This window comes from Pieris napi, chromosome 7 (genome assembly GCF_905475465.1).
Source record: "Pieris napi chromosome 7, ilPieNapi1.2, whole genome shotgun sequence".
NCBI classification, from domain to species: domain Eukaryota; kingdom Metazoa; phylum Arthropoda; class Insecta; order Lepidoptera; family Pieridae; genus Pieris; species Pieris napi.
In genome coordinates, this window is record NC_062240.1 from 11,711,894 (window position 1) to 11,739,589 (window position 27,696).

General features: G+C 32.6%; 2 protein-coding genes across 6 annotated transcripts; both read right to left on the reverse strand.

The window, feature by feature from the left end:
• Positions 1-575: 575 nt before the first annotated feature.
• On the reverse strand, positions 576-4,635 carry LOC125050944 (27 kDa hemolymph protein-like). The gene is made up of 7 exons (XM_047651034.1): positions 4,509-4,635; positions 4,148-4,257; positions 3,761-3,873; positions 2,676-2,839; positions 2,141-2,262; positions 1,280-1,414; positions 576-640 (listed from the first exon to the last, which is right to left on the reverse strand). Exons 1-7 carry the CDS (start codon positions 4,546-4,548, stop codon positions 632-634), a joined length of 693 nt encoding a protein of 230 aa, XP_047506990.1. The 5' UTR covers positions 4,549-4,635; the 3' UTR covers positions 576-631.
• A 3,730-nt stretch (positions 4,636-8,365) lies between these two features.
• Positions 8,366-19,770, reverse strand: LOC125050945 (protein FAM13A-like). Of its 5 annotated transcripts, none has more exons than XM_047651038.1 (11): positions 19,617-19,770; positions 17,456-18,015; positions 17,272-17,355; positions 16,678-16,872; positions 15,318-15,483; positions 14,704-14,846; positions 13,781-14,062; positions 11,158-11,382; positions 10,726-10,833; positions 10,150-10,329; positions 8,366-9,884 (listed from the first exon to the last, which is right to left on the reverse strand). In XM_047651038.1, exons 3-11 carry the CDS (start codon positions 17,290-17,292, stop codon positions 9,705-9,707), a joined length of 1,500 nt encoding a protein of 499 aa, XP_047506994.1. In that variant the 5' UTR covers positions 17,293-17,355; positions 17,456-18,015; positions 19,617-19,770; the 3' UTR covers positions 8,366-9,704. The 5 variants fall into 5 exon arrangements, with proteins under 5 accessions (XP_047506994.1, XP_047506991.1, XP_047506993.1 ...); XM_047651035.1 differs by having other exon boundaries at positions 16,678-16,941; XM_047651037.1 differs by having other exon boundaries at positions 16,678-16,941; positions 17,272-17,375.
• Positions 19,771-27,696: the final 7,926 nt, after the last annotated feature.

Here is a 27,696-nt window from a genome sequence, read left to right on the forward strand (position 1 = left end):
ACGTCCGTGATGGCCGGTGCCGGCACTGACACTGACGGTACTGAGACGACAAGTCGACGACACCGACGACACTGACACTGACAAGTGTGAATACATCCATTGAGAATGTTTGAAAGAATAATTATCACTGATGCGGTACTGTGCCGGAACTGTGGGCTCACTGATATGTGTGAATCGACCTTAACTCAAGGTTTTTTGTCTCTATCTGTCAAACCTTGTTAACAAACAATAAAGAGAGATAACCATTGTTAAAATCATGTTATTGGAATAGTTTATTTTTTTATGAATAATGGTTTAGCTGGATATTTCATTTAAGACTTATTATTTACATACACACAATTATTTATTATATTAATATTTAGTTTAAGCTTTTATACAATATTTAATTAATTGACAGCTTTTCATACTTCTGTTTAGGAAAACATGGTTTTCTACATGAGCACTACATGTGTATGTACACGTTTAAGTAGGTATTATATAATGGTTTTTGAAGTATAAAAAGTATGTAAAATATAAAGTTTCACATCTGTTTTACTTGGGATCAATGAATCAGGGATAAGAAGAAAACAAATTCATTTAAATTATAAATATATTTCACTATCTACAAGTTCATACGCAAACTTTATGGTCCTTATTCCTCCTGAAATTAAAATAAAAAATAACATTAATTTTGCTTGTAAATTTATTAGAAGCAAAGCCTTGTTCCAACGCGTAAGTAAATAGTAATTAAATTATTTATAAAGTAATAATATACAAATTTAATAGCGTGAGGATATCCTCATGATTTTTTTGTCATTATTAAAGCGGTAAAACCAGCCCTCTTGTCCATAAAATATAAATCAATTTTATTGCACTATTTTAAGTACATAATTTTTCTTTACATCCAATTGTGCGATAAAAAACACGAGTGCTTTATGTAAAACCGTACAATTAGTATTATAGTAGTAGTATACAGTAATTTCTCCTAAAATGCGTATTCGTATAACGCGATTTCCGTCGCCAATATAACGCGGGATTTCCCCCCTTAACGCGGAGTTTTCTCAAGTTATATCTCTGTTGTGTTCAATTTATTATGATTTGTTAAGCCTATAATCACTATTGCGTACCTTTGCACCTATTTCAGTTGTGTTGTTAATCCGGTTTTACGAGAATACTCCTACAACGCGATTTTCTATAACGCGTTCCGGGTATAGGGGGATTACTTTATAATCGTTTTTTTTTTAAATAAGGGGCTATTAAATAGTGCTAGCACGAATATATAGTCTAATAAATAACTTACAGATTTCCTGCATGGTGTGCTATTCCTGACGTATTTGAAGAGAGACTCCGCCATGTTACTGGGCGTGGGAGAGGAGCAGTTCTCTAAAGCATTTACAGTACATGAAGTCAAGGCTGTAAGTCTGTTACAGAAGGCCTGAAAAAAAAATACAATTACTTTAACTCAATATAATTTATTACAAATAATATAAAAACTGACCAATTCATATGACTAATAATATGTAAAATTCCTTTAAATACAAATTTGCGCGCCATTGTGTGTGGCAGAATATGCGAACTTATGACTGTACCACCTGACACATTCTTGTACCATTCTTGCAATAAATTATTATTATTATTATATTATGATTTGCAAGCAATACGGTACTGAAATATGATATATACAATCTTATATAATCAATTCTCAAACTTCGCGCAACATTCTGTCACATACAATGGCTTTTTGAAAATTTGGTTTTATTAAAGGTAGAATTCATCAATCATATCATCATATAACATATTTAATTCCTATATAATCACTACATAATCACATTAGTAAAATATATTATAAAATAAATAAAAATAAATCAGTGGTGCTACAACCTCTTTAGGTCTTGGCCTCAGATTTCTGAATCCGTTTCATGATCATTTTTAAATCTAATAGGCAAATAAGTGATCAGCCGTCAGTGACATACGGCGTCGACTTTTTGGGTCTAAGACATGTCGGTTTCCTCACGACGCACATAGAAAGAAAGTCCATTGGTGCACAGCCGGGGATCGAACCTACGACCTCAGGTATGAGAGTCGCACGCTGAAGCCACTAGGCCAACACTGCTAATTGTGCTATTATTTATGCAGTATTTTTTTATAAGTTTATACATACATCGACAGTCATATGTCTGACTTCTTCTTCGGCATCAACATTCTTGCGAAGGTTCTCAACGCAAGTTACGATTTCGTCTTCTTTTTCGTTGAAACAGCCGATACCATCCTCAGCAATGAATACTGAAATATATGTAAATGTTGGTATACAAAAGACACCAGACCCACACTAGGGAGTTACCTGTGTAAACAAAGAAAATTAAAAAAAACTACATAACATAACTTTTGTATAAGTTATTATTTTTTTATGTAACAGGAGGCAAACAGGCAAGAGGCTCACTTGATGTTAAGTGATACCGCCGCCCATGGACACTAGCACTGACAAAACGCAAGCGCGCTGCCGGCCTTTTAAGAACTGGTACGTTTCATCTTGAAGGACCCTAAGTCGAATTGGTTCGGAAATACTTACTTGTGTCTATTTCCTAGTACATAATTAAGAAAATACTTTGTATAATATATTTGTTTAACATTGGCTTCAAGATGCTTTAAATAAATATAATGGGTATTTTTGATGACTCTAATGTAAGATTACTTACAAGCTATTCTCTCTCCATCATTGTGGCAAATGAAGTTCAGGAATCGGTCGGTCGCATTTTTGTCAGAACCAAGATTATTACGAACATCGACGCTCAAGCATGGGTAGAGTCCGTCGAATAAACCAGTAATGCAGGATTTGAATGCTGGTTTCTTGTCACAGTACCTGGGTATTAATTCAAAAAAATCATTTAATCATATAGGTAACACATTGTACACTTATGACTCAGTAAAGAAATACATATTAATGCTTCTAATTTTACATTTAGTGCCAGTTCTCAAATCAAGGTCGTAGAACGGAAGAGAATACCTGGCAATAAACTCTCCGCCACTTTTTAATCGCAAAGTTTTTTGTTATACACAACGTTTGTAAGGAGCTGCAACCATTACACCATGTTCCACATGACTTCTTAAGTAATTAATAAAAATAACATAAATTAAAAACAAAGACTTGTCCTCTATCAGCAGGAGGCATGGTGAAATAGGAGCACGCTCTTACGTTCTCGTGGGAACAACACGCAAACACAAAGTCGAAATAATTAAAATCACCGCATACACGAAATCGTTATATATTCTATTATATTCCAATAATATCTAATAGAACATGATTAGGGATAAAGTCGCTATCTATTCTGAGTCTTACGGACGGAAATTGCGCGGTGTAAATAATTATAAAAATATGTTCGTCCAACACATATGGTATGTACAGTTTAAGTTTAAAGTAAAAATAACACTATTTATTATCCCTCATGTATAAGAAATACATTGATGCTGATTAATTAAATACTAATTATGCTATGCTATGCTGGAGCGAGTGCCTGCGTCTGGCTATACTCTCGGGGCGTAACTCGGTCGCTTACGGTAAACACCACGCTTATAAAACTAAGAAAGCCTGACTGAGCAAATACATCCTTGGCTCGTACAAGCACATTTATATAACAAAACAATTTAATACCAACAAATAGGAACAAACCTTGTCTTATTGTATAATATAAAGAGAAAAGTTAGGTAAGGTAATTACTTTAGTTGTTATATTTTCGGAAAGATTATGTTTAACTAATTTCGTTTAATTTAAAAAGTAGCTTACTTCTTGAAGACTTCATCAACAGCTCCGCGGGGTCTGGCTTCTTCGATTTCGCTTTTCACTGTGTCAGGGTCGATCTGAGCCTTGATGCAATCCACAAAAGTGTCTAAAGCAGCCTGTAATAACAAAAAAAGATTATCATCTGACATATTACTTATAGAAATTTATCTTATTAAAAAAAGATCTGCCATCGAACACAAATATTAAAATAAATAAATCAGTGGCGCTATTTAGGTCTGGGCTTTAGAAATGATCATTTGTCTATCGAATAGGCAAATTGTTAATCGGCCTCCTGTGGCTAAACACAGGGACACAAATAATAGAAAATTAAATAAACTAATTGCAATCCATTTAAATACAGACTAATAAATTATGTCTGCCAGGACTAACCTCAGCCTGAGGAGCTTTGTCTTCTGCGCCATTTCTTACGCAGGTTCTTCTAAATGCAGCCTTAAACCGGTTGCGGTCCTCCTCGTTGAAGGTGTGGCGTCCGAAGACGGCTGAAATGTTAATATCTCTTGTAATAACCTTAAATGGTCCAACCATCACATAGCATACATCATAAGAATTAATAACTATTAAAAAATATGTTTAATTCCTGTTGTTAAATTCCTTAATAATTCATTTATATGGTTCCAAATTTTAAAAATTTAAAACATGCGCTTTATTTTTCTATCCTTACGGTATACTACTAAACTACTACTTATTAATACAATTAATAAAATGAAATGAATACAAAAGGTCAACTTACCAACAGCCAAACAGGCAACGATGAACAATTTCATAAACATTTCGTGGCAGTCAAATCACAAACACTGAAGCAAACGCCGAATGACCACACATTTATATTATCCGTTATCATGAAGTCGCTTGAACTCTATTCTTATAACTCTATAAAATATCGCTCGGAAATACAGTTTAATAATTACTTATCACTTCTCGAAAATACTTTCGAGGTGAGCCTGTCTGATAGTTTTAAGAAATTGACTTATAAGAAATATTAAAAAAAAGCTTTTAAGTCTGATCCTAAAATTTTTGTATTCGTTTCATCATATTTTTCTAACAGGCAAGTAGGTGATGAGCATTCTGGGTCTAACACATGCCGTCGACATCTTTTGGTCAACATGTAAGTGTTAAGGTACATAGAAAGTACATTGTTGCACAGCGGGGTTCGAACCGTCTCAGGGATGAGAGTCGCATAGGCTAGTGCCTAGTGGCAAACACTAGGCAAGCACTCTTGAATGTTATGTACTTATGTAGAGTATTGAAATATTTCAAGACGTCTCCTTAGAAAGAGTAACAATTAAATAATGCAGGTATGGTGTATGGGTAATATTCATTGAATTAAACTATTTAGTAATGTAATGTGTACTTGCATAAACATTAGTGTACTGGTACAGTCATATTTGTATTTTTTAAAAATAATTTACTTATTTTGGGTAAACTACAAAAATAAAGTTTAATTTTATGAATTTATAAAATATTGTAATAGACCCTATGATGCCAATTTGACCGGTAACAATATAACGGAATATATGCAAAGATAACGTTATCTACTCGTAAGACGTTTGACCATGACCCCTAAACAACTTGGTTTACGAAGACATGAGTAACTGGGTATTTACACATTTGTGTTATATTTTTCTCAAACGGGTAACACTGAAATAGAAATGTCTGTTTTCTTCAGAAGCTAACGGTTTAAAATGTGAATAGAAATTGTCTATGGCAAGGGCGTCTCTAGCTCATTAGGTATAACTTAGTTAAATGTATTGAATAATTTTTATTGTTTGTAAATTTTTGAACCTTTTTGTATGTAAATATTATGTATTCCATCTCTTGCTATATTTTTTGTGTAATTGTTTGCTATATAATTTTTGTTAGCTGTAGGATGACGAAACAAAAAATATAAAAACACATTATTGTTAGTTCAAAATAGTGGCTGAAAAGTTGTTTGTTATATTCTAACTATCCCATTACTTGTGTTGCTAAGCAGAAACTTTGTAAAATCAAAGGAGTTAAAAAAATTTATAATAAATACTAAAATATAACAGAACACTGTTAAATCATTCTTTATTTAAATCGTCCAATAATATTAATATAGTTAAGATGCTAATTGTCACGATAACATTATGTAAGATCAATTTGAATACAACTGTTTTTTGATTGGTTGTACATATGTTACTTTAATGTAAGAAACGATCTTTCAGAAGTATTATCTGCATTTAGCTTAAATGTCTACACACTACTACTATATCGTGTTATTAATAAAGATGTTTACTTAATCTACGTTATAGAAAAATCGGTTCTTACAGTTACAAATATAAGCATTTACTCTACGTCATGTTCACAGTACAAATCTCCTTAGAAAACCTTTAAAAGGCCATGAAAAGTGTGACTACTGAACAGGTCACACTCCAGGTATCATTTATCGGCGGGTTTCCATTAAATATTTATATTTTGTCATGTTCGATGCTTGATTTTTATACAAATATTCATTTATAGTATCTCTGCTTCTCGATGTGAACTAAAACACTAATTAAATAATATTTAAGTTATACAAGGTGTTAGGTAAAATAAATTTGTGTCTAGGACAAGAAACATGTTATAAAATCTAAATAAAACTACTACACTTGTCATACAAGGGATTTTATAATAAATCACAGCTAATCACTTATTTCTAAGCTCAAATAATACGCAGGAAAATGTAACCTCTGTGAGGTAACAATTGTAAATGAATATTTGGAAATAATTATATACATATTAAAGAAACAAGTCCTCGCCCTAAATCACACGATTGTTTATTTGCTGGTTTTCGTAGCAGGCGTGTCGATCAGCTACGACATCTCGTAGCATTTTGTCGAAAGTATGCTACGGTAAAGTATACTTCTCCCATTATTATGTCCAAGTATTAACCGTTATTTTTTTGCTTCAAAGACAATAAAAAATGTTGGTATTGTAAAGACATCAGCAATTATTTTCTATTAACGTGGTAGCCAAAGCTATTTTTCCAATAAATGTGTTTTGTTTATCACGAATGCATTATTTATTTACTTTCTTACAGAAAGGCATACAAAATCTCATCTTAGACACCTTTTTCAATATGGCGCCGTCGTTACATGGTCAAAATTTAAAAGAATTAAGCTATGAAATAACAAATTTTAAAGTATTTTTGAACTACGTTTATATTTTGTTATCTAAAGTATTTAATTTATTACATTTTGCTTGTTTTGCCCCTATCATTAGATGTTTGCTAGAATGTTTAGGTCATAGTGTGATGTGTCATTATCAGTACAGGTTATCGAAAACCCTAAAACAATCACTAGCTATGATGATGCAAAGATAAACTCTGATCTCTATTTGACAACAACTTTTTCTTATTACATCGTGTTAGATAGATAATATAACATATTTAAACATACTATTTTAATACAAGTGCCTGTAATACAAATTAAACACTTACTGAAAACAAAAATAACCAAGAAGATAGCTTTCAATTTGAATATGCAGTTTGCTTGCAATTAATTAAATAGACTTATTGTTAAATTTAAATAATTAAACGATGCAAGAGAAAGGTAATTTATTATATAAACTGCATTATTTCGAATAAAAATGCAACATATAGATAGAGTGGTCTTTGATCGCCCTAGAACCAGTGGCATTTTGACTGACTCATATTTAAAAAATGCGAAATCTATAAAGTATAGTTTGTAGTACTTTATTTTCAATGTTTAATTTCAAGTGTTTACGTAAAGTAATATTGTATACGGCCAGTTTTGAAAGATTTATGTAAACATTGCCTGACAAGAAATGGGCACTTTCAACGTTTTAAAATCAATATATATATAATTGAATCGCAAAATATGCGCAATACTCAAAAACGGCTGGACCGATTCCAGTATTTTTTTCTCAAACATATTGGGAGTAAAATTGGGAAAAAAATATAAATTTCGTTTAATTTAGTAGTAGGTTTTACCATATAGCACAGCAAAATATTCAATATATGGTATGTAGCTACTAAAAAGGTAGGTTAAGTAAAAAAATCATATTAAGGCGAAACGAAAGTTTAAAATAATGTCGTCAAATTCTAACAACGTTTATGTTTACGAAAATGTCCAATTCTGTAAGTCCGGTTACTTTCCAAGATTTGTATTTACGTAAAACTGAGCTGATAAGAACTGGGCACTTCCCAGACGAGTTGTTTATCAGTTTTACAATTTCTATATACATACTCTTTCGGCATAATTATAATACGTGGACTAAAGATTCCGTAACCATAGAAACAGGTACTTAAGTCTGTACAACTATAACATTATTAAATCGTGGCTTTTTCTAATATTTACCTAAACATCAGGTTAAAATCGCGCGCATTTTTCATTGCTTAGAAATATTTACAATACTTTTTTGTTAGATTTGTTTAATAGGGGAATATTTTCTGTGAATCGCTTTTATATAGCGAAAAACAAATTATAATAGATACTATATTTTATAAAGATGTATAAAACAAACTAAAATTACGTATCAAAGAAAATATTAAACGAATAGTCTCGCCTCCTCCATACCTCGTACTTTATTATATAATTCTTGTTCGTATGTATATAATTTCCTTTATTTTAAGAATTTATTTTTATTTGTTACCTCTCCGACGTAAATATGGACCTCAAACTTTGTAGATATGGACCTCAAAGTTTGTAGATATATTGTATTTCTTTTTATTTGAGGGCGTAAGGGTTTGTAGAAAGAACATTAATTGTACAAATAAAAACCGGTTATTTCAAGTTCTGAACATACGTGCGTTAATCCAAATAGATTCAAGGCGAAGGCTGAATACAACTGCAGTATACAGACAAATTAACTATTTGAACTGTGTAGTTATACTATGTGATAAATTAATATTTATCTAATTAATCATAACAGTACAACCTCGACGATTAAATGATTTCATTGGGACTCTCTAAACGCACCTGAAAAACGTTTCAGAACTGATGTAATAAGGTAAGGTTTAATAGAAAGGCAATTTATTATCGATCACATCTTACTTGATGAAAGTATGAAAGTAATATCTATAAACGGATTTGTTAGAGTAAAATATATTGGTAAAATTTTCACTCATATTATGACAGTAAGTACATTATTGCATTGTAATACATATTTGCTAGAATTTAAGTGTCGTGGCTTGATTGCAGAATCGACTATTTTGTATTATTATATTTTATAGGTGAATTATAGAAGTGTACAATGAAATAATTTAATTTTCGGGTTACGACAACGACGATGAATTTACATAAACTAATGTAATAATTTGTATAAAATAAGAAGTTTTATGACGCTAAGATCAAATGGTAATATCCTACTCCTATTTCATAGAAGCTTATTGTTAGGCTTGATAACTGAAATTTTACAAGCTATTTATTCCATAGGTACTTATTTACAAAGAAATAATTAATAAATGAAACATTATAGTTATAAGGACATACGATATTTTGTCGTGTGGCATTTAATTTACATATCATATTCATATTTAGATTTACATATAAATTTTAATATCTCCAACTAACTTTAAGACATTAATAAAAATCTCCATTGAATCATCACAAACACAAAGCTCTGTTCCTTTTTACAGAGATGACATTTGACACATGACATTGATGCCCATTTGTTTCAAGGTATGACATGTTGTCGAAAAACGGTAGACAGAGATGACAGTTGACACGTGTCATTTATCGCCACTTGGTTAAGAAAAACTAATAAGGATCGTGTGAAAAACACTGTCCACGAAATCTTTGACAGATAAGACGATTAGAAATTAATCTGAATTTCTTAAAAATCTATTGACAATCGACTCACATTCAGTATTCTGGAAAATATATTGACAATTTTCTATTGAATCTTTAGCAATGATTCAATTTATAAGAAGTTTTTGCTATAAAAACGTCGATATTTACATTGTTCAAAATTGTTGTAGAGCTTTCTGCTTATTAATGAGTGCATTTAATAATTTAATACGCGCCTTTATCGCTTTATACCGTTGATACTCTTCCTCTTTTCCCTTCTTGTCATCTCTTTGCACTTTCCTGCAGTTCTGCACTTCGAAGTTGAACTCATATTCTTTTATTGTTCGACGTAGGACCTGAAAATTTGTGTGCATAAATTTGACGTATAATCATCATGTTATGTTTAGCAGGCTACTGTTTAAGATACGAGAAACTTTCACTGTTTTCAGTGCACGCAAAGGAAGACCAAAGAAATGTTTTTTGTTCATGCTTTGCTCCTAAAGGTATGATGCTGTATTAGAAACCTTATAGAATCCTAGGTAAATGGACTATTCAAATAATTTTTACCACTAAACAGCTGTTTCTTTTGGCGAGTTTAATAAAACAAATCAGTTAACTTACGCATTTCTGCATTTTAGCTTCACTTAGAGCTCGCGCCAGGTCTTCTAGTCCGAGGAAATGGAGTCCCTCATTGGAGGGAGTCTCCTCACTCGTGGCTGACTTCGCTGAAGAAGTGGAAGATGGCATCTCCTCCATTATGTCTCGACTGGGGGGTGACTGAAGGGGAGTTTCAGTCGTTTCCTAAAATTTCAGTACATGTATTATAAAAAAAATCATCCAGGTAGGTAGACCAAACACAATTTTGGCTTGAAAACCAAATAAAATAAAATAAAAAGTGAACAATTTTGGGGAAGTAAAATCATGAAAAATAAAAACATTGATATAGCATATAATATATTAATATATAAAAAAACCAGTTTTCTCTTCCCACTTTGCAGGCCTGGGTGTGTTTTTTAAATATTTTGATAATTTTTATATCCCATGATAGTAAAAATTATATATATATATATATATATATATAAACTATATAATATATTTTTCTATACTTAGTATTTATACAAAAATTTTGCATAATTTTTTAAATCGTTACAAATATACAAAAAAATTTAGTCTTTATATTATTAGTGTAATATATACCTGTGAAGAATCAGATGGTTTCTCTTGAGAATCACTGGAACTGTCAACACTCGTGAACAGCATCGTTTCATGTTCGTGAATTGTCGCTAATTCACCATTTGTTCCCATCTGAAAGAATTTAACAGTTTTATTAGTGTATGGTAATTAAAATCCTTTTATAATTATCATTAATTGATATAAATCATTGCTCTTAAGCCTGCCTGGACAGTTCTTCTCTTCTGTACGCCCTTGATTTGAGAATTGGCAGTAAATGTTAAATTAGACGCATTTAATGTATATTTCTTTTTTGACGTTCATAAGTGTACCTTGTGTTACCTATATTAATAAATTATTTATGACTTTTGACTTTCATGGGTGGTCTCGATGACCTCTATGTTTATTTGAATTGTGTACCGGCAATCAAGTGTTAAATAACTACAATAGCCAACTTACAGTATCAGATCTAGTCTGCAGGTTTCGTTTGACAGCTCTGTATCGCTCATATAAATGTCTCGCGGCTCCGCGTTCCGCAGTGTTCGCTGCCGGCCTGCCTCTAGCCGCCTCTAGACGTAATAAGGCTCTTTGAACACACGCCTTTTCCGCTGCAAGCTGGGCTGACGTCCAAGACGACTCGGGTATGGCTGCTCTACCCGCTGCTTGGCGACAACCGTCGATCCACTGGAATTAATAAAAATAAAAATAAATCAGTGACGCTACAACCTTTTTATGTCTGGGATTTCTCTATCTGTTTAATAATCATTTGTCAATCTCATAGACAAGTAGGTGATAGCCCTCCTGTGCCTGAAACACGCTTTCGACTTCGTGGGTCTAAGGTAAGCCAGTTTCCTCACGATATTTTTCTTCAACGTTCGAGCGAATGTTAAATGCGCACATAGTAAGAAAGCAGAAGGCAGGGCAGGGGATCGAACCGGCGACCTCAGGGATGGGAATTGCACACTAAAGTCTACACTATTCTGTTAATTGATATAGGTAACATAAACAAAACGTTTACATCAATTTAGTTACTGTAGATAAAAGCGATATTATTACATTATTTACTTTCCACGTGTATTCTAGTGATCTATTTATCTACTTATATTGTTATCGATGTTGAAATTTGAAATTAAAAAAATAATCATGAAATCAAAATGAATTAGCTTTATTTAGCTAGCTTTTAATCGATCGTCAAATAAAAATAACGCAAAATAAAATACTTAGTAAATTTATGTAGTGTGAAAACTTCCGGTTTATAATATGTTTAATAGCAATTGTTTAAATAGGCTAGTAGATGATCAGCCTTCTGTGCCTGACCACTGATTTTTGCGTCAAAACGATGCAAGTTTCCTCGCGACGTTTTCCTCTAATTCAATTATTCCCACATAAAGAAAAGTCCAAAGATGCACAGCTGTATTTATAATTCTGATAAATTAAAACAAAATATAAATAAAATAAATAACAGTCTACTGTCTCATAAATAAATAACTAATATATACCACAGTAATGTAGATGGTCCGAAATAATTTCACCGCAAAGTTGGCGTCTTGCCATCATTTGAGATCAAGTTGAAATTATTATGTACGTAATGCATTGTGCAAGAAACATCTTGACCTATCCTTCATTTATTTATAGTTAAAATATATCAAAATAAGACGATAATATAGGCATCAGAACTATTTTAAATATATTTTTCACTCTCTTTGTTATGTCTATGTAAAATAAATGTAAAAAAAATTTACATCTGAATTTGTTGCGGAAATCGCGTTCTATATGTGCCAAGGTGACTTTAGTGAAAGGCAATAAGATGCGAGTTGGCATAAGTTAGATAAATTAACCTTCACACAAAACATTGTTGTGCCAAAACGTGAATTTAATGTTAAACTGAATGACGCTTGGATGTACAAGCTTTCCTATATGACGATATATAGGAATACCTATGAATTTAAAACAAACATAAATTCTTTAAATTCCTTGTATTATTTGTTACCATACCCACAGTATGGTGGGTTATGACTATGCCTCAGAAGAGAGCTTGCTTTGTTTGTACTTATTTAGGATACTCACGGGTCTGGTTCATGATCTGGATATAATGGAGACACTGAGTCTACGAGTAACAAGAACCTGAGGCGGTTTCAACTTTTGGATGTACCACGCGCACATTCCAACTTGGTTAGCGAAGCCCCACAGCGAGTAATACATATAATAAATAGAATTTCTATCGATGTAGACCTATTTGTTTGTACACTGGCTGAGTTCACAAGAGTTGCTTGTTATATTAATCGTTATAAGATCTAGGTATATATATATATATATTAATGTTTTTAATTGTAGGATTATTGTGTAGTATCCCATTAGTAGTAACTGTTAAGATATAATAAATATGTGGAAAAAAAATAGTTTTACAAAAATTATAGTTTTTACGCACAGCCTGAGTTTAGATATTCCATTCCATTTTTATTATACGTTGGAATAGAATTACGATTTATAATTATAATTATTGTAAGATTGTAAAACATTTAATATAGACAATTTTTATAACTTAACCGAACTTGCCATGCATTTTATAGTTATTAGGAAAGAATTCTTTTTTTTAAATTATAACACAAAATATGAAGAATATATATATTGATATTTTTTGTATTTATGAAGGTATATGATTTATACCAAAAATATATAATGGAAATGATTTAGATAAGGTCCCCAAACAACATCCTAACAGTTTTCCCCTTACGCAATTGACGGAAGAATTTGAATTGATAATATTAAAAATTACTAATTATTGTTCAACTAACTTACGGTATATCAATTTAAGAATATTTTCACATTTTTAAATTTTTGAGGTCACCCAAAGTAATAAAACATTTAATATAAAAAGAGAAGCGCAACCCCTTCGCCTCTTGGCCTCAGAGTTCTGTTGGTACCCTTTTCGTGATCTTTTTTTTTCTAGAAGCCTAAGTGCGCATTTATAATGAAAAGTCCACTGCCGGCGTTCGAACCTATGACCCTACGACACAACTCACTAAGCCAACACTGCTCATAAAACCTTAATTAAAAAATAAATTGCTTTAACAAAACTTACCTCTTCAATGTCCCTAACAATATCCCCCATTGGCTTATCACTTCTTAGCGCTGCATCCAGCTTTTCATCTCTTTCCTTTTGCAATTTAGCTGCTTGAACTTTCAGCGCGTACTCAACGGGATCCGATTTGATGCAGCGCTTTTCTGCTTGCATGCGTCGAAGCGTCTCCAGCATACGATTGTATTGAACATCGGTCATTCTTTCGCCGGGAGATATTGCACGTCCATTTTGTGCTTCGAAGTCGTTTTCGTATTTGAAAATTGTCTTTTTTAGAACGGCGATCTAGAAAAATCGTTTTACAAATTTATAATTATAACGTAAGTATTTTCGTGTTGGATCTTACATATTATAGTTACGTTGAAGACAATAACTTTATGTAATTGACAAGTAAAAACCACAACAGCTGCGTGAATTTATGTGTTCACTTGTAATTGTTCCTAACATACGAGTAGTGCGATTATTATTTTACTTAAATAATTTAAAAATTCTTCCTTTGTATTATATATATATTGTAATAAACAATGAATCTTAGATCTTCGAACTTAGGATTTATTGGAAATACATATATTCTTTGTATATTTTTTGTATTTGTATAGGTGAAACTGTGCTTTGTGTATGTTTAAATGTGTATTCCGTTTTTGGCTATTGTGTACAGTGTAATTGTTTGAATATTGTTTAATAAGTAACTGTAGGAATACCGTTGAGCAAATAAATAAATAAATTACATATAGTAGATTGCCAGAGCGCTTACATATTAAAGGTTTCAGTATAAACAATAATATATTATTATCATGTCAACATTCGTCGGACAAAGATTTATGCAGGCATTTATCATAGCCTACCGGCACTCTCTTCAACATTTAATAATAATTAACTATAATTTTCCATACTGAAAATGGTATATATAATTAAAAGCACAATACCTTCTTGTTAATCTTCTCAAGCCGTCTGTCAGGGCTGGCTTGCGTGCGACGAGGTGGGACACTCCGTTCGTCACGTCTACTAAAACCAGGTTCCTCACAATAGTAGGTCTGCGTTTGGGATGCCGGTAGGATTTCTTCATACACTTTAAAAACGTTATAACATATTAAATGAGGTGACTATTTTTTTAAGTTAATTTGAGTCAGACTAATTTTTAGTAACCGAAACAAAATCTAGCAAAGCTTTAAAAAGTTGCGTTTAGGAGATGAACGAGCTTTCATTTGGGCTTAGCTACTTAACTATAGTTAACGGTCAATCAATCAAAATACGTTTATTCAGTTTAGATGCGTCTTAGGGCATGCTTATGAATTTCAAAAACGTTTACCAAATTCGCAAAAGAGCAAGACTACACCATCCGTTTGCAAAACTACCAGGAGGCCTTGTTCTGAGAAGAACGGGCAAGAAACTCAGCAAGTTTAACCCTTCCTCTACATTACAGTTATTCAAAGGAAAATGCCATAAACCACGTCATTAAAGTTACATACGTAAAAAAAAAATCTGTTCTGTGATTTACCAAATTCACCATTATACACATATTCACATCACGAGTACATACATTCTGGCTTCTGTTGGACAACGTATTCGAAATGTGGGGGTGTTCCGCTGCGAGTGTCATCTGGGTGATCATTTTCCTTGGGCTGTCGCGGGAGACGGGGCGCGCGCCGTCTTTTGCCGAACTGTGGTCTTCGTGCGCGAGACAGCCTTTCTGCACGGCGTTCGGACTGGAAGTGAACGAGGAAACTTTAGAAAGCCAATTTATTTTGTTTAATATAATATAATTTTGGGATCCTTGGCTGTTTACTAAGAGATCGTTTTCTTTCAGTTCCTTGAATGTTATTTTATAAGAGGCAAATGAATTTGAGTTTTAACACAATAAAATCCATCTATGTTTATCTGCAAGCCCAACCAGCAGCGGTAAGTAAACTAGATCTTTATAAATATTTAGTTCCATTAAAACAAAAGTTCTCGAATAGAAAGATACACACTAAATAAGTATTTTTTCTGGGGGATTTGCAATCAGCCCTAAGGCTATGAGCGAATCTGTTCTGTGGTGCTCATCTTCTGCCTAGAGCTACTGCCTGTCTTCTAGCTCTAGACGTTTTAGTCGTCTCATATACTCTTCTATGGTGAGTTGGCGAGCCAGTTCGTTCAAAAAAAAATATAAAAAAACGTTTATTATGGAATATAAGATACAGGTATTACCATGTCCACGTCAAATGACATCCTAAAATTAGAAGGTTTCCTTTAAAAGGTATTTTTATTTAACCTGGGATGTGATAGCTTGGCTTAGTGATTTTAAGATTGATATAATATTATGTGTAAGGTATATCTAACACCTTTTTTTTTCTTTGTTTGTTGTAATGTTTACAACTCATTATATGGATTATTTTTAACACATGTAAGGAATTTAAAAAAATCCTTTTATAAAAAATGTGCGTGTACTAGTGTACACACGTTAGATGTGAAACTTCTTTATGACCTTATTTTCGAAAAATTATCTATTGCAACTAACTTTACAGAAATTGGTTAAATAAAGTTAAATTAGATAAAGTTTAACAAAAGGCTTTTAATATCACAGACTTGAATACAAATAATACAATTATTTCATTTTACCTTATTACCACTAACATTATTACAGAATTTCATAAATTGTAATATAATTTTTAGTATCATTGTTATAGTTATTATAAATTTTTGTTATTAATGGTTTAGAATCTCTTCGAATCAACCGTAGTAGGGACGAGAAAAAGACGCGCGTAACGGTCAAATGTGACGCGTAACCGAAACATGTGACGCGTAACCGAAAAATGTTACACTACATTTTTTTCCAACCCCGATAAAGAAGTTTCACTTCAAAAACATTATGAGTATCTTAATCTAAATAGAATTAAGCGCTGACGGACATTATACTATACCTCGAGTCTATTGTAATCATGTAGTGGTGGCGGCGGCGGCGGAGGTGGGAGCCGCTCTTCGCTGTGTGGTCTTCTTTCCTTGCGCTCGTGAGCACATCCAGAGTCCCGGCGCTCGCGTCGCTTGCGGGCCTCTCTTTCACACTCGGGGGCAGCCATATCCTCCCTCTCTCTCCCCTCGTGATCCTGTTCACTGCACTGCGCACGCCACCCGTTTGATATTACAATGCGACGGTCGCTCGAACGATCGGATGCTTGGCCGAAACCCTACATATGTGGATGCTGGTGTTAGTGATTCGTGACAAGCTTGACATAGTATGCTTTATGTAATGAGATGTTCTGTGGCATGATCGTTAGGTGTATAGCAATGTCGTAGTACATAAACGTGTATTCAGTTGTCTGGCCTAAAGCGCGTTCTAAGTGTACTAAGCTAACCTTTACATCGCGATTTTTTATTGGTTAATGGAAAATTACTCTATCAAAAATAACTCCAATAACCTGCTTTAGCAAAGCGAATATAAAGCTTAAACGTAAATGTTGATCAAAGATGTCGTGTAAAAACTACTAGTACAAAAAATACCCCAGCCTATGTAGTACCTGAATTTCCAAAAGAACCATCTTGCTAAGTCTACCCTCGAAACTAAATCCCCAATTTCCAAAAGTAATCGGCCGAAAGTGTTTCTGAAAAATGATACCCAAAACTAAGGTATTTTGTATGACGTGTATCGGCACTGTTTGAAGCCAATTGAGATTATCTAGTTCTCATGCGTTTAATACTTACAATGCAGTATCTGGCAGCGCCAACTATGGAGTTGATAATTCTGGAAATGTTGTCCCGGTTTCGACTTGCCACGACTCTAAAGCCCGGACGCGGGCCAGCCGTATGATCCACAACCAATCACTAAACAACCGGCCTATTATTTATCCTTTAATGTAAAACAAAATGAAAGAAACAAAACGAAACGGTAGCCCGGAAACGAACGCCGTTTTGACGGGTATACTATTGACTTATACAGACTATACTGTCAAACACAACAGTCTATTTGATAATTTCACAACTCTGCCTCGTCATATCTCGGTCCCGACACATACTGGTACGACTCTTGCAGTCGATAAAGTTCGCACGGTCTCAACAATCTACGGCTGCTTCAAGAAGTGCGTTGAGACGAGCCTGTAATTTAGCATTGATAGTTCAGGAGGGTTGTGAAGAGCCTTCTAGCTCCTAATGCCTCAAGAAGATCGCTTTGGACATTCTTGATGTACGGTTTTGGCTTCTAGTATTAGCTTTTCAATTCTCATCTATCGTGGTAGACATCGTGGTACTGTTTTCACTTATGGAATCTGAAACAACATAATACTTGTATAGTCTGTGGTTGAAAGGAATGTTTTGAATTCGATATGTATGTTGACAAAACAATTGCTTTATATAAACGTCGCAAAAATTTATGTGTTGTTGCGACATAATAGCATAGAAGATAATTAAAAAAAAAACCTATCATATAGAAAATATATAAAATAATTAAAAAAAATACGTAAATTACGGTCAAGCTTAGGTACAATTATTTTAAATAATATATACTTTGAAAAACACTTTTTAACGGATTTGAAGTTATATTTTATTATAAATTTACAATTATTTTACGTAATTTTAATTTATTGATTTCACCACGCACGCTGTAAAGCACGCGAAACGTCGGTTAAATTTAAAATTAAGTAAAATAATTGTAAATTTATTTATAATAAAACATAATTTCAAATCCGTTAAAAAATTGTTTTTCTATGTTTAAAAGTTATGTCAATAAAAGACAATACAATATATACTTTAACAATCTGTAGAAATCAACGACAGTTTTTAAGAAAATTTATAAAAATCACGGGGCAATATACATCCATAGAATGTCTGACAGAAATAATTGTCAACATTGCACGTTGACAATTCTCTCAGAATTCTACATATAAATGATGCAATAGTCAGAATTCATTCCATTTTTAAAGAACATCTCCAATTTCTTTTGATGCATGTCGGACTACAAAAATGGAGAAACTCTATGGGATTTATGTGGCCTATACATAATTATTGGTATTGTGTCCAGTCTTTTGACAATAGTTGTACTGGCACATAAAAACATAAAAATCATATAATTCCTTTGCTTAAATTATTAACATTATAAAAACATGTTCGTACTATTTTAAATGCTTTTAATATTCGTAATATTTATTGTTTTTAAAGTAGATAAAAACTATTAAAAAAAAGATGAAAATAGTCATACAAAGAAAAACACTTAACGGAAATGCAGAATAAAATACAAATATTAATAGTTAAATAAGTCTCAATATGATGCAATTATTTTTAAAGGCACAAATTATGATTTTTTTTTTTATAATTTTATCAAGACGTCTACTTCTTCAAAGCCGTGCTAATAATAACATCTATATTGCGCAAATATTGATGAATCTAATAATAATCTGTTATGTAAACAGGGTGCATTTGACCCGATTTCCCTGAGTTCGCTGATCGCTGTGGGCGTGTCTTTAGCGGAAAATCTCATGCCGAAGAAAACTCTAATATAAATAAATCTAATATATTTTCTACTATACAAATAACTAGAAGTGTAACACAAATATTGTTTACGGAATATACTGCTTAAGTATAGGTAATAAACGATTTTCAGTAAATTAGCGACACGAATTTTATACACATTATTTTTATTACCTCATTACTTTGAATTGCCTTTTGTGTTTTGTAGCCTTATGAAACACCTATACACACAACTAAGTATTACATGTAAATGAATTGAAAACCTTCACAATTTGTTCATTCGACACCCTTGAAATTAGGCGGAAAAAGATCAAAGACTACAGAGAAGGACGGAAAACGTCCTTGAGATGAAAAACCGAGACTACAATATACACTTATAACACGAAATTAAATAACGACTTACCGGTTAAAACAGTGGTTTTAAAAGAAAATTTTAAAAGAAAACAAGGAAATGTAACGCTATGGCGTCGCAGAGAAAATGGCGGCGGAAAATGACTGCTCTCTAGCGCCAAACGAGAAACACTGAAATGTTGGGCGGGCTGCGTCGTTGTTCTAGTGTCGTACTGACAGAGGGAAATATCGATAAAAATGCATTCTTGAAGGTCACTGCATGTTGTATTGTGATGTTTTAACTCGTTCTGCAACGCGTACTTTGTTTATAAAGTAACGCGATGAAGGGGATATATATTTATCAAATGTATCGTTAATATTTGGAATTTGGTTTTTGATATAAGCATATTCTGTAACATTTAAATCATTTAATGTTACAGAATGGCGTGAATCATTTAAAATATACAATTAATAACATAGAGTCTGGCTAATGAAAGAAGATAACAAAAAAGCGCGGCAAATTCAAAAAAAAATAGTAAGGTATCCCTAAAAGTTTGATATATTTTGTGGATTAAACTTGCTTGATTTTATTTTATTATTTTTTACATTGATAGTAACTGTATTTCTATGAAATTAAATACTATACGTATTTAGTCTTTTACTGTTGATACTTAAAATGACTAGCATTGCATGGGAAACTAAAACTATATTTATTATAAAACACAACTTTATCCGGAATAATCAAATCCTACGATATTTCGTCGCTGTATTTCGATACTTATTCGTTGAGCGAGGAAAGCACCAGCTCTGGTCAGTCACCGGTAGTATCTACCAGGTGCCAACTTAAATTATGCACAGGCTCTAGTGCCCTTGAACCCCATGGCCCCAAAGTCTCTACTCCAAAGGGAACAAAATTTGAATTTGAAATTGGAAGAAAGACTTATATTTAAAGTTTCGAATACAGTTTTTGGTAGATGGACAGTCATTACGACAGCGATAATAAACTTCTTTAAACCTAGATAGGTATTTTGTGCTATGTGTTTTACTATAAAAGAGTAGAACTTATAATTTCAGCTTTTTAAATAGTTAAATCACGTAAGCAGTAAAACAAGAGTTTGTTTATGTCCAAATTTTTAACATCTTTTAAAAACATCGACTACATATGAACAACACTAAATTCGTAAACAATAGAAGTACACGCCTTGAAACCGGCCGGCGCAGCTAAGAGCTGAATTTTTAAGCTTTTCCTGACCTTACGTTTTCTTAATTACCTACACAAGCGTATTGCGTCGGAGATTTTCACTTAGAAAAGCGAACACATTTGCGCCACATAATTTACCAGGCGCATTTCAGCGCTGAGTCATTCCAAGACACTTAATAAACGGTGAATGAATATTTTCTACGGTGCAAGAATTATTTACTAACACTGTTAATTTTTATTATGATTTTTTTTCTACTATTTTTATTATTACATTATTTTTCTTTTTTGCGTCTGAGGCGCAAAGTTACTGTTGTGGTCTCTGGCAGAACGACCAGGGCTGTGGAACACGTCTGCTCCACAGCATAATGCTGAGCCAGGGCCAGTTACAACCGCAACACACACACACACATTACACACTTAAATTACACTTGAAGTGTAATGTTCCTTTTTTTCGTTCCTTAATTTTTCTGTATTTTTTTTTATTATTATTATTTTGTGTGTTTCGTTAATAAATGTTACGTCTATTTCGGTTAGCGTAAAAAGATTCCCAAATCTTTGTATAAAGAAAGAGTGACATTCATTACAGTCAAAAAAGTTGTTCCCTAAAAAGATTTTTTTTAATAATGTCCATTATTTTATCTAAAATAAGACAAACAAACACAGGAAACAAAGATAATTATCGTGTCTTATTTCCTGTTATTATGTAACGATTATTATATAACAGGCTATTGTTCTAATGTCTCGCAATACTAGTGTCTGGGGAATGAAAATAATTGATATACCATAATATTGACGGCATTGATAAGCTGTGAACAGCCTTGAACTTGTCAAAGAATGTTTTGTCTGTTATTTTACGATATAACGATAGCATTTTATAAGAGTTGTTTTTTTTTAATTATTCCAAAATTGAAGTTATTTACATATATTATACTGACATACTCGTGAACGGGTGCTACTTGTGGTGACTGGTCGTTAGTTGTTTCGACTATGTATTTGCGTGTTGTTCCCACGAGAATGTAAGTGCATGCTCCTATTTCACCATGCCTCCTGCTGATAGAGGACAAAATATATTTGCTTTTAATTTATTTTATTATTATTTATTACTAAGGATGTGGAACATGGTGTAATGGTTGCAGCTCCTTACAAGCGTTGTGTAAAACAAAAAACTTGGCGATTAAAAAGAGTGGCGGAGTGTGGTGCCTTGCTTTCGAGCGATCTCTTCCAGGTAACCACTGTGAAAATAAGAAAAATAAAATAAATTAAATTAGATAAGGCAAGCAAGAAGTGCAAAAAACTAAAATAGGAACAAAAAAATAAAAACTAAACTAAAAAGGACACAATATAAAAAATTTAAAGTGCACATGAATCACGATAATTTTAGATCAGTCTCACAGCTGGTTCGAAAGTATTTTTGTTTGTACAGTATTGATTTAAAGGAACTACATTTTTAGTATTAGTTGTGTAATATATATATAAACTTAAAGCTAGTTTGTAAATGAGAAAGATTTAGTTTTTATAAATAGATATATATTAATATTTACACTTAATACATACTTTGGATTATTGGGTATCGAGTTGAGTATAAATAACGATTCCCTACGTTGTTTAATTAAAGAGAACAGCTGCACTGTGAAAATAAACAGAACTGATAATTTTCCGGATGTATTTTCATCATTTCGAATACAAAACATTCCAATCAAACTCTACAAATTGAAATGCTGTCAGTATACGCCAGTCATAATTATTTACATCATAATGTATATTTATTGATACTAAACATGTTGTGGTTTTAGATGCTTTTTATTGCTTGTAGCGTGATGTTAAAGCCTTCTTCGATAAATTTACAACAATGAAAAAAAAAGCAACCTGTATCTCTAATATTCGTACGTTAAGCTCAACAAACTCTTTGACATTATTAGTATAGATTATATATAAATTATAGCTGAAGTATAAAATTACTTTAAATAAAACAATTTTAGTCTAAAACGTGAAGATTGAATCAAGGTGTCAAATTATTTTTCTCTGTTAGGTTTAACTCGTTTGACAGTCGTCAAGACTAGAAATTAAGTTTTTGAAGCTTAAGTGTTTTAATTATATTTTAGTTAATTTCAAAAAGACGATGTTTTTGTTAATCACATGTAAATGCTCAATTTAAACAATTATTTGTACGGTTGCAAGCTGAGATATTAAAACTAAGGATCTCAATACAAACAATTGACAATAGTTTGCCTTCTACAGATTGACGATAGCCCATTAATACTGAACTATATTAATCTGACATTCAATTTGTTTTTCGATTGGCGTTGTGTTCTGTGACTTCTGTCACGCTCTGCTCTTTCCAGTAATATAAAGAATATATTAGCATATGTGCTGCTTCTACTCCGACCTTAGTTATCCTCAACTAGTCAAACCTATCGAGAAGTATCCTTAACGGTCAGAATAACTTTGTTAGGATTTCATAGTATGACGTCAGCTTAAAGATTATAGGTGTGTCTAAAACTAAGCAATTTGTATGTCCTAAGTACATCTACGTGACATTGTATGAAGTTACTCGCTGCATTACTTACTAGATATATACTCTTCCCCTTCGTCCTTAGAAAAGGAGATTCCTATCCCTTACTCGCTCATCGATCGATGTGACCTTGGCAGTGCGGAATTTACCCCACTGGATGTAATATAATCTTATGTCATATAGTTATGAATAGCATCGTTTTGTGCAGCTTTGAGTTAGTTATATATACAGACTAAATTCAGGGGCTACAAGTACCTACGTTCCAAGTACGTAAGTACCTATCTAAGTCTAAAAACTGTATAGATATATACTTAGAAAACAGCGAGCCAATTCTTAAAAAGCCGGCAACGCACTCGCGAGCCCTCTGGCATTGAAAGTGTCCATCAATACCATACAAATGTTGTGTTGTTCTAAAAAAAATTGCCTTTTCTACAAAATCAAATTAAGGACGGTATGGTATTTAAAAATAATAATAGAAGCAAAACAAAAAATACCAAAGTTTAATGTGATTGATTTTAAAATTATCTATGAAACTGACGCTGTCAATTGCCTTGAGAGTTCAAGTTGGTTCATAGTTTTTCCTAGAGGCCAAGTTTAAGTGAACTAAATCTTTGTTTACAAGAAATTTATGTAACACACATTGTTAGGAATACTTTCAACTGTATATTCTACATAACTATTTTAGTTAGGTTTTAATAATAAATTTTATATAAAAATAAAACGAATAAAGGTATTGAATATAATATTTCAAGCTTAACTGTTAACTAGCAGTGTTGGCCTAGTGGCTTCAGCGTCGAACCCCGAGGGCCCATATTAAGGGCATGTGAAGGGCTGAGGTGTTTTTAGTGGGTGGGGTCTCGCTACCCCTCTGAATAGCAGAGGGTTTTGAGTGTAGACCCAGCCCCACAGTCCCCGCGTCAAGCTCGACATCCTTGATGCGGGCCTGCGTAAGCGCATTTTCACCTCGTATAAAAATAAAATAAAAAAAAAAGTGGCTTCAGCGTGGAACACACAACATCATGTGTGCATCATCATGTTAGAAAACATTTTATTAAAATTACAATAAAAATATACGTCAAATTTCTCGCTTTTACTACTAATTTATTGTTAAGGAAAAAATGACTAGAAAAGTAACGGATTAGGTATCATATATAGGCATTTAAGAATGCTTTTCTTTCTTATACATTAAATAGTGCTATGGGGTCCCAGAAGCAAACTCAAACACGTCATTGATACAGTCTTGAAAGTACCGTAAAACCTCAGTGGGTACACCGTGTGACGTGAATCGAGTCTCTCATACCCCTGTCCTTGGGTGCGGGGGAATCGTAAATGCATTTCCATTCAAATACGTTTTTAGCGAATATAAACGAGAATTTATTTACATAACAATCTCGAGGGACTGCCACATAAAGTATTATGTAATTCAAAATTGGCTAACAAAAAAGGCTTGCTGTAAAATATGATCGCTATTTATTTATAAGTTCTAAAACAACGTGTATGCATAAAATTATACAAGAAAGTGTAACATCAGTTTTACACACATACACATCAATTAATAGAACATAAGCAAGCTAGCAAGGGAAAAATTAAACAAGCAACAAAAAAAACTAACAAAAGTAATAATAACCCTAAATAAATGGAAACTTAAACCTTAATAAGAGCAATGATAAACAAAGATATGGTAAGTTGGAAGATAGAATATATCGATATTTTTATCAATGTTAGTAATCAAGTTGTAAGAGCGAGATAGCCTATTCACTGGACCATAAAAAATACCAGAAATTAAATACTAAACTTCGTAACTCTGTCTACTGTAAATTTATAAAATATTCATATGAATTCAAGAAAGACAAATTTAACCTAGACAAAAACCATTTTGTTAGTCATCTAAACCTATAGGCATTATGTGAGATTCAGGTTTACGACGATGCGTCGATAGCACAACGCATGCGCAGAACCTACTTGTAAATGAGAATTGAGACAAAGAACTACTGATGATAGGCCACGTCATGATTCAAGGCTAATATATTTTTAGTTAACGTATATAGATATATATCATGTTATATACATATTTAATCTATAATTAGACAAGAATAATATAGGAATAACACAAAAAAGGTTTTAGTCTGTCCGTATACACGCTAATAGCTAATGTTATTATGCGGATTTTAACGCAGTGTGAATTGAAGTTTTAAGTTAACTGGCGAAATGTGGAATCGACTGCCGGTGGTCTTCCCTGAGAGATACGACCTCCAATAATTCAAAGTAAGAGTTTAATCCTACATCAAAGGCCGGCAACGCACCCACTAAACATGGGTGTCGATGGGCTGCGATGACTTTTTGGGCGCCCCATAAGCTATTTTGCTCTCTTTCTCTATTCAATAAAAAAGGTGTATATGTTGAATTACATCATATCTTAACTACGGATTAATTGCAATTATTACGTTTATCTTTTATTAGTACCAATATTCACTATTAGTACATTGATAAATACTGATAAAGCAAGGTTATCCTTGATATATTTTTCAATTCACTGCAAAGCAAAATGCAGGAATAGTACTAATGTTTGATAGGTCAGTACATATACAAAATGTCTATATAATACTTTAAGCGGGATGTCTTTAGATTGGAGGAATTCCGGAGTAAAAATACATAAACTATAAACCAATATTTCGTACAAGAGATTTCTACTACAGTTTTCGTAAAAGTAAATAACAATCGTTATTAGGGTCACACGAAAGTAAAAAAAAATATTTTTAAAGTGAATCCTCTCCTTATACACAAATCAGTCATTGCATCGTTCTAGCTATTAAACTGTCTCTTTTTATTACACCGAAAACGTTATTTGACAGAAAGAGTTAGTTAAAATAATGAAATGAGACAAATTTAGTTAGAATGAAAAATTATAAAGTTGCAAATAAAAATGTTTTTTAATTTTTCGGAGAACGTAATAATCGATGAGCCATGCCGAATGGCGAGTGCGTTGCCGAACCTTTAAAAATTGGTACGCTCTTTTCTTTAAGTCGAATTGTATCGGAAATACTTCAGTGAACTGAATCGAAAACTTTAGCTTATATATAAACCTTACTTAACACAGTAGAGTCTGTTTTATTTCTTTAGTAAAGAAATAAAATAGCTTTCCAACTTGCAAACGTTTTTAAAAATCCTGTACAATTGATTGAGTCAGTTACAAGGATCACACCAAGAAATGCTATGTTTATTCAACAAAAAAGACCACTAAATCTAACCAAAGGTGCTTAAACTGGATTGTATAACGACTTTGTAAATCTTCAAACAACGTAAGTAAGTATACGGTAATGGGATAAGAAATGATAACAATAATAGAATAATGAATAGAGGATTATTGTATGACACAACTTGGAAGCCGTATATTACCAGGGCAATTGCGTTGTACAATTTATGCGCTTGTTGAAGTTAATTTTATAACCGCCTCCGTAGATGAGAGACTCAAGAACTGAAGTACAGTTATTAAATTCTAAGCTATATTAATATTTTGCGACCGGCGGAAGACTAAGAGGAATCTAAGAGGTTTCTTAATATAATTAGTAGTTTAAGTTAGTAGGTAAGTTATATTTATATGAGGTTGTATGGAGTGTACCCATTTTACCCAGTTTTGTATCCAACTTTGTTTGTCTTGGTTATGGTACACAAAAAGTTAGAGGTAAGGAAGAACCTTACTATTACAAAAAAATAGTTAAAAAGATCAAAACAAATTAAAAAGTTTGGTCCCTGTGGCAGTGTAGTGTCGCGGTCGCAATTGCTTGCAGTACTTTGGGCGCGTACAAATTAACTCAAAGAAGCACCATTTACGCGTGTCTTGCGCACCCTAAATATTTTTGCTTGTGAGACGGATATATTTAGTTACACACTGGTAAATTCACAAGAATTGCATTATTTATAATTGGTTATAAAAAGGTCTAGGTTTTAAGTTTTAACTTGTTTTGTTTATATTTTGTTTTAGTTTAATTTTTATATAATTAGTATTGTATTAGTATAAAGTTACTGTATAAATAGGAAATAAATATTAATATTTTTGTTAGGTATTTTTCTGTTTAAATATTATAAACCTATCAGCAACTCCTTTTTTTTTTTTTTTTTTAAAGACAATTCACACCAATTGACCTAGTCCCATGCTAAGCTGGTGAAGCTTGTGTTATGGGTACTAGGCAACGGATATACATACATATTATAGATAGATATAAATACATATTTAAACACCCAAGACCTAAGAACAACACCAAATGCTCATCACATCGATGTTCGCCTCAGCCGGATTATTTCAAAATTTTTTATCCTTTCACCGAGTCGTTTTAGAAACCTTGTTGTGTTATTTATTTGCTGTTATTAGTTTGTTTATTCCTACATAATTATGTATTTACAGTGTAGATTCGCGCATGCTTGGCGGACTTGTGGAGTTGT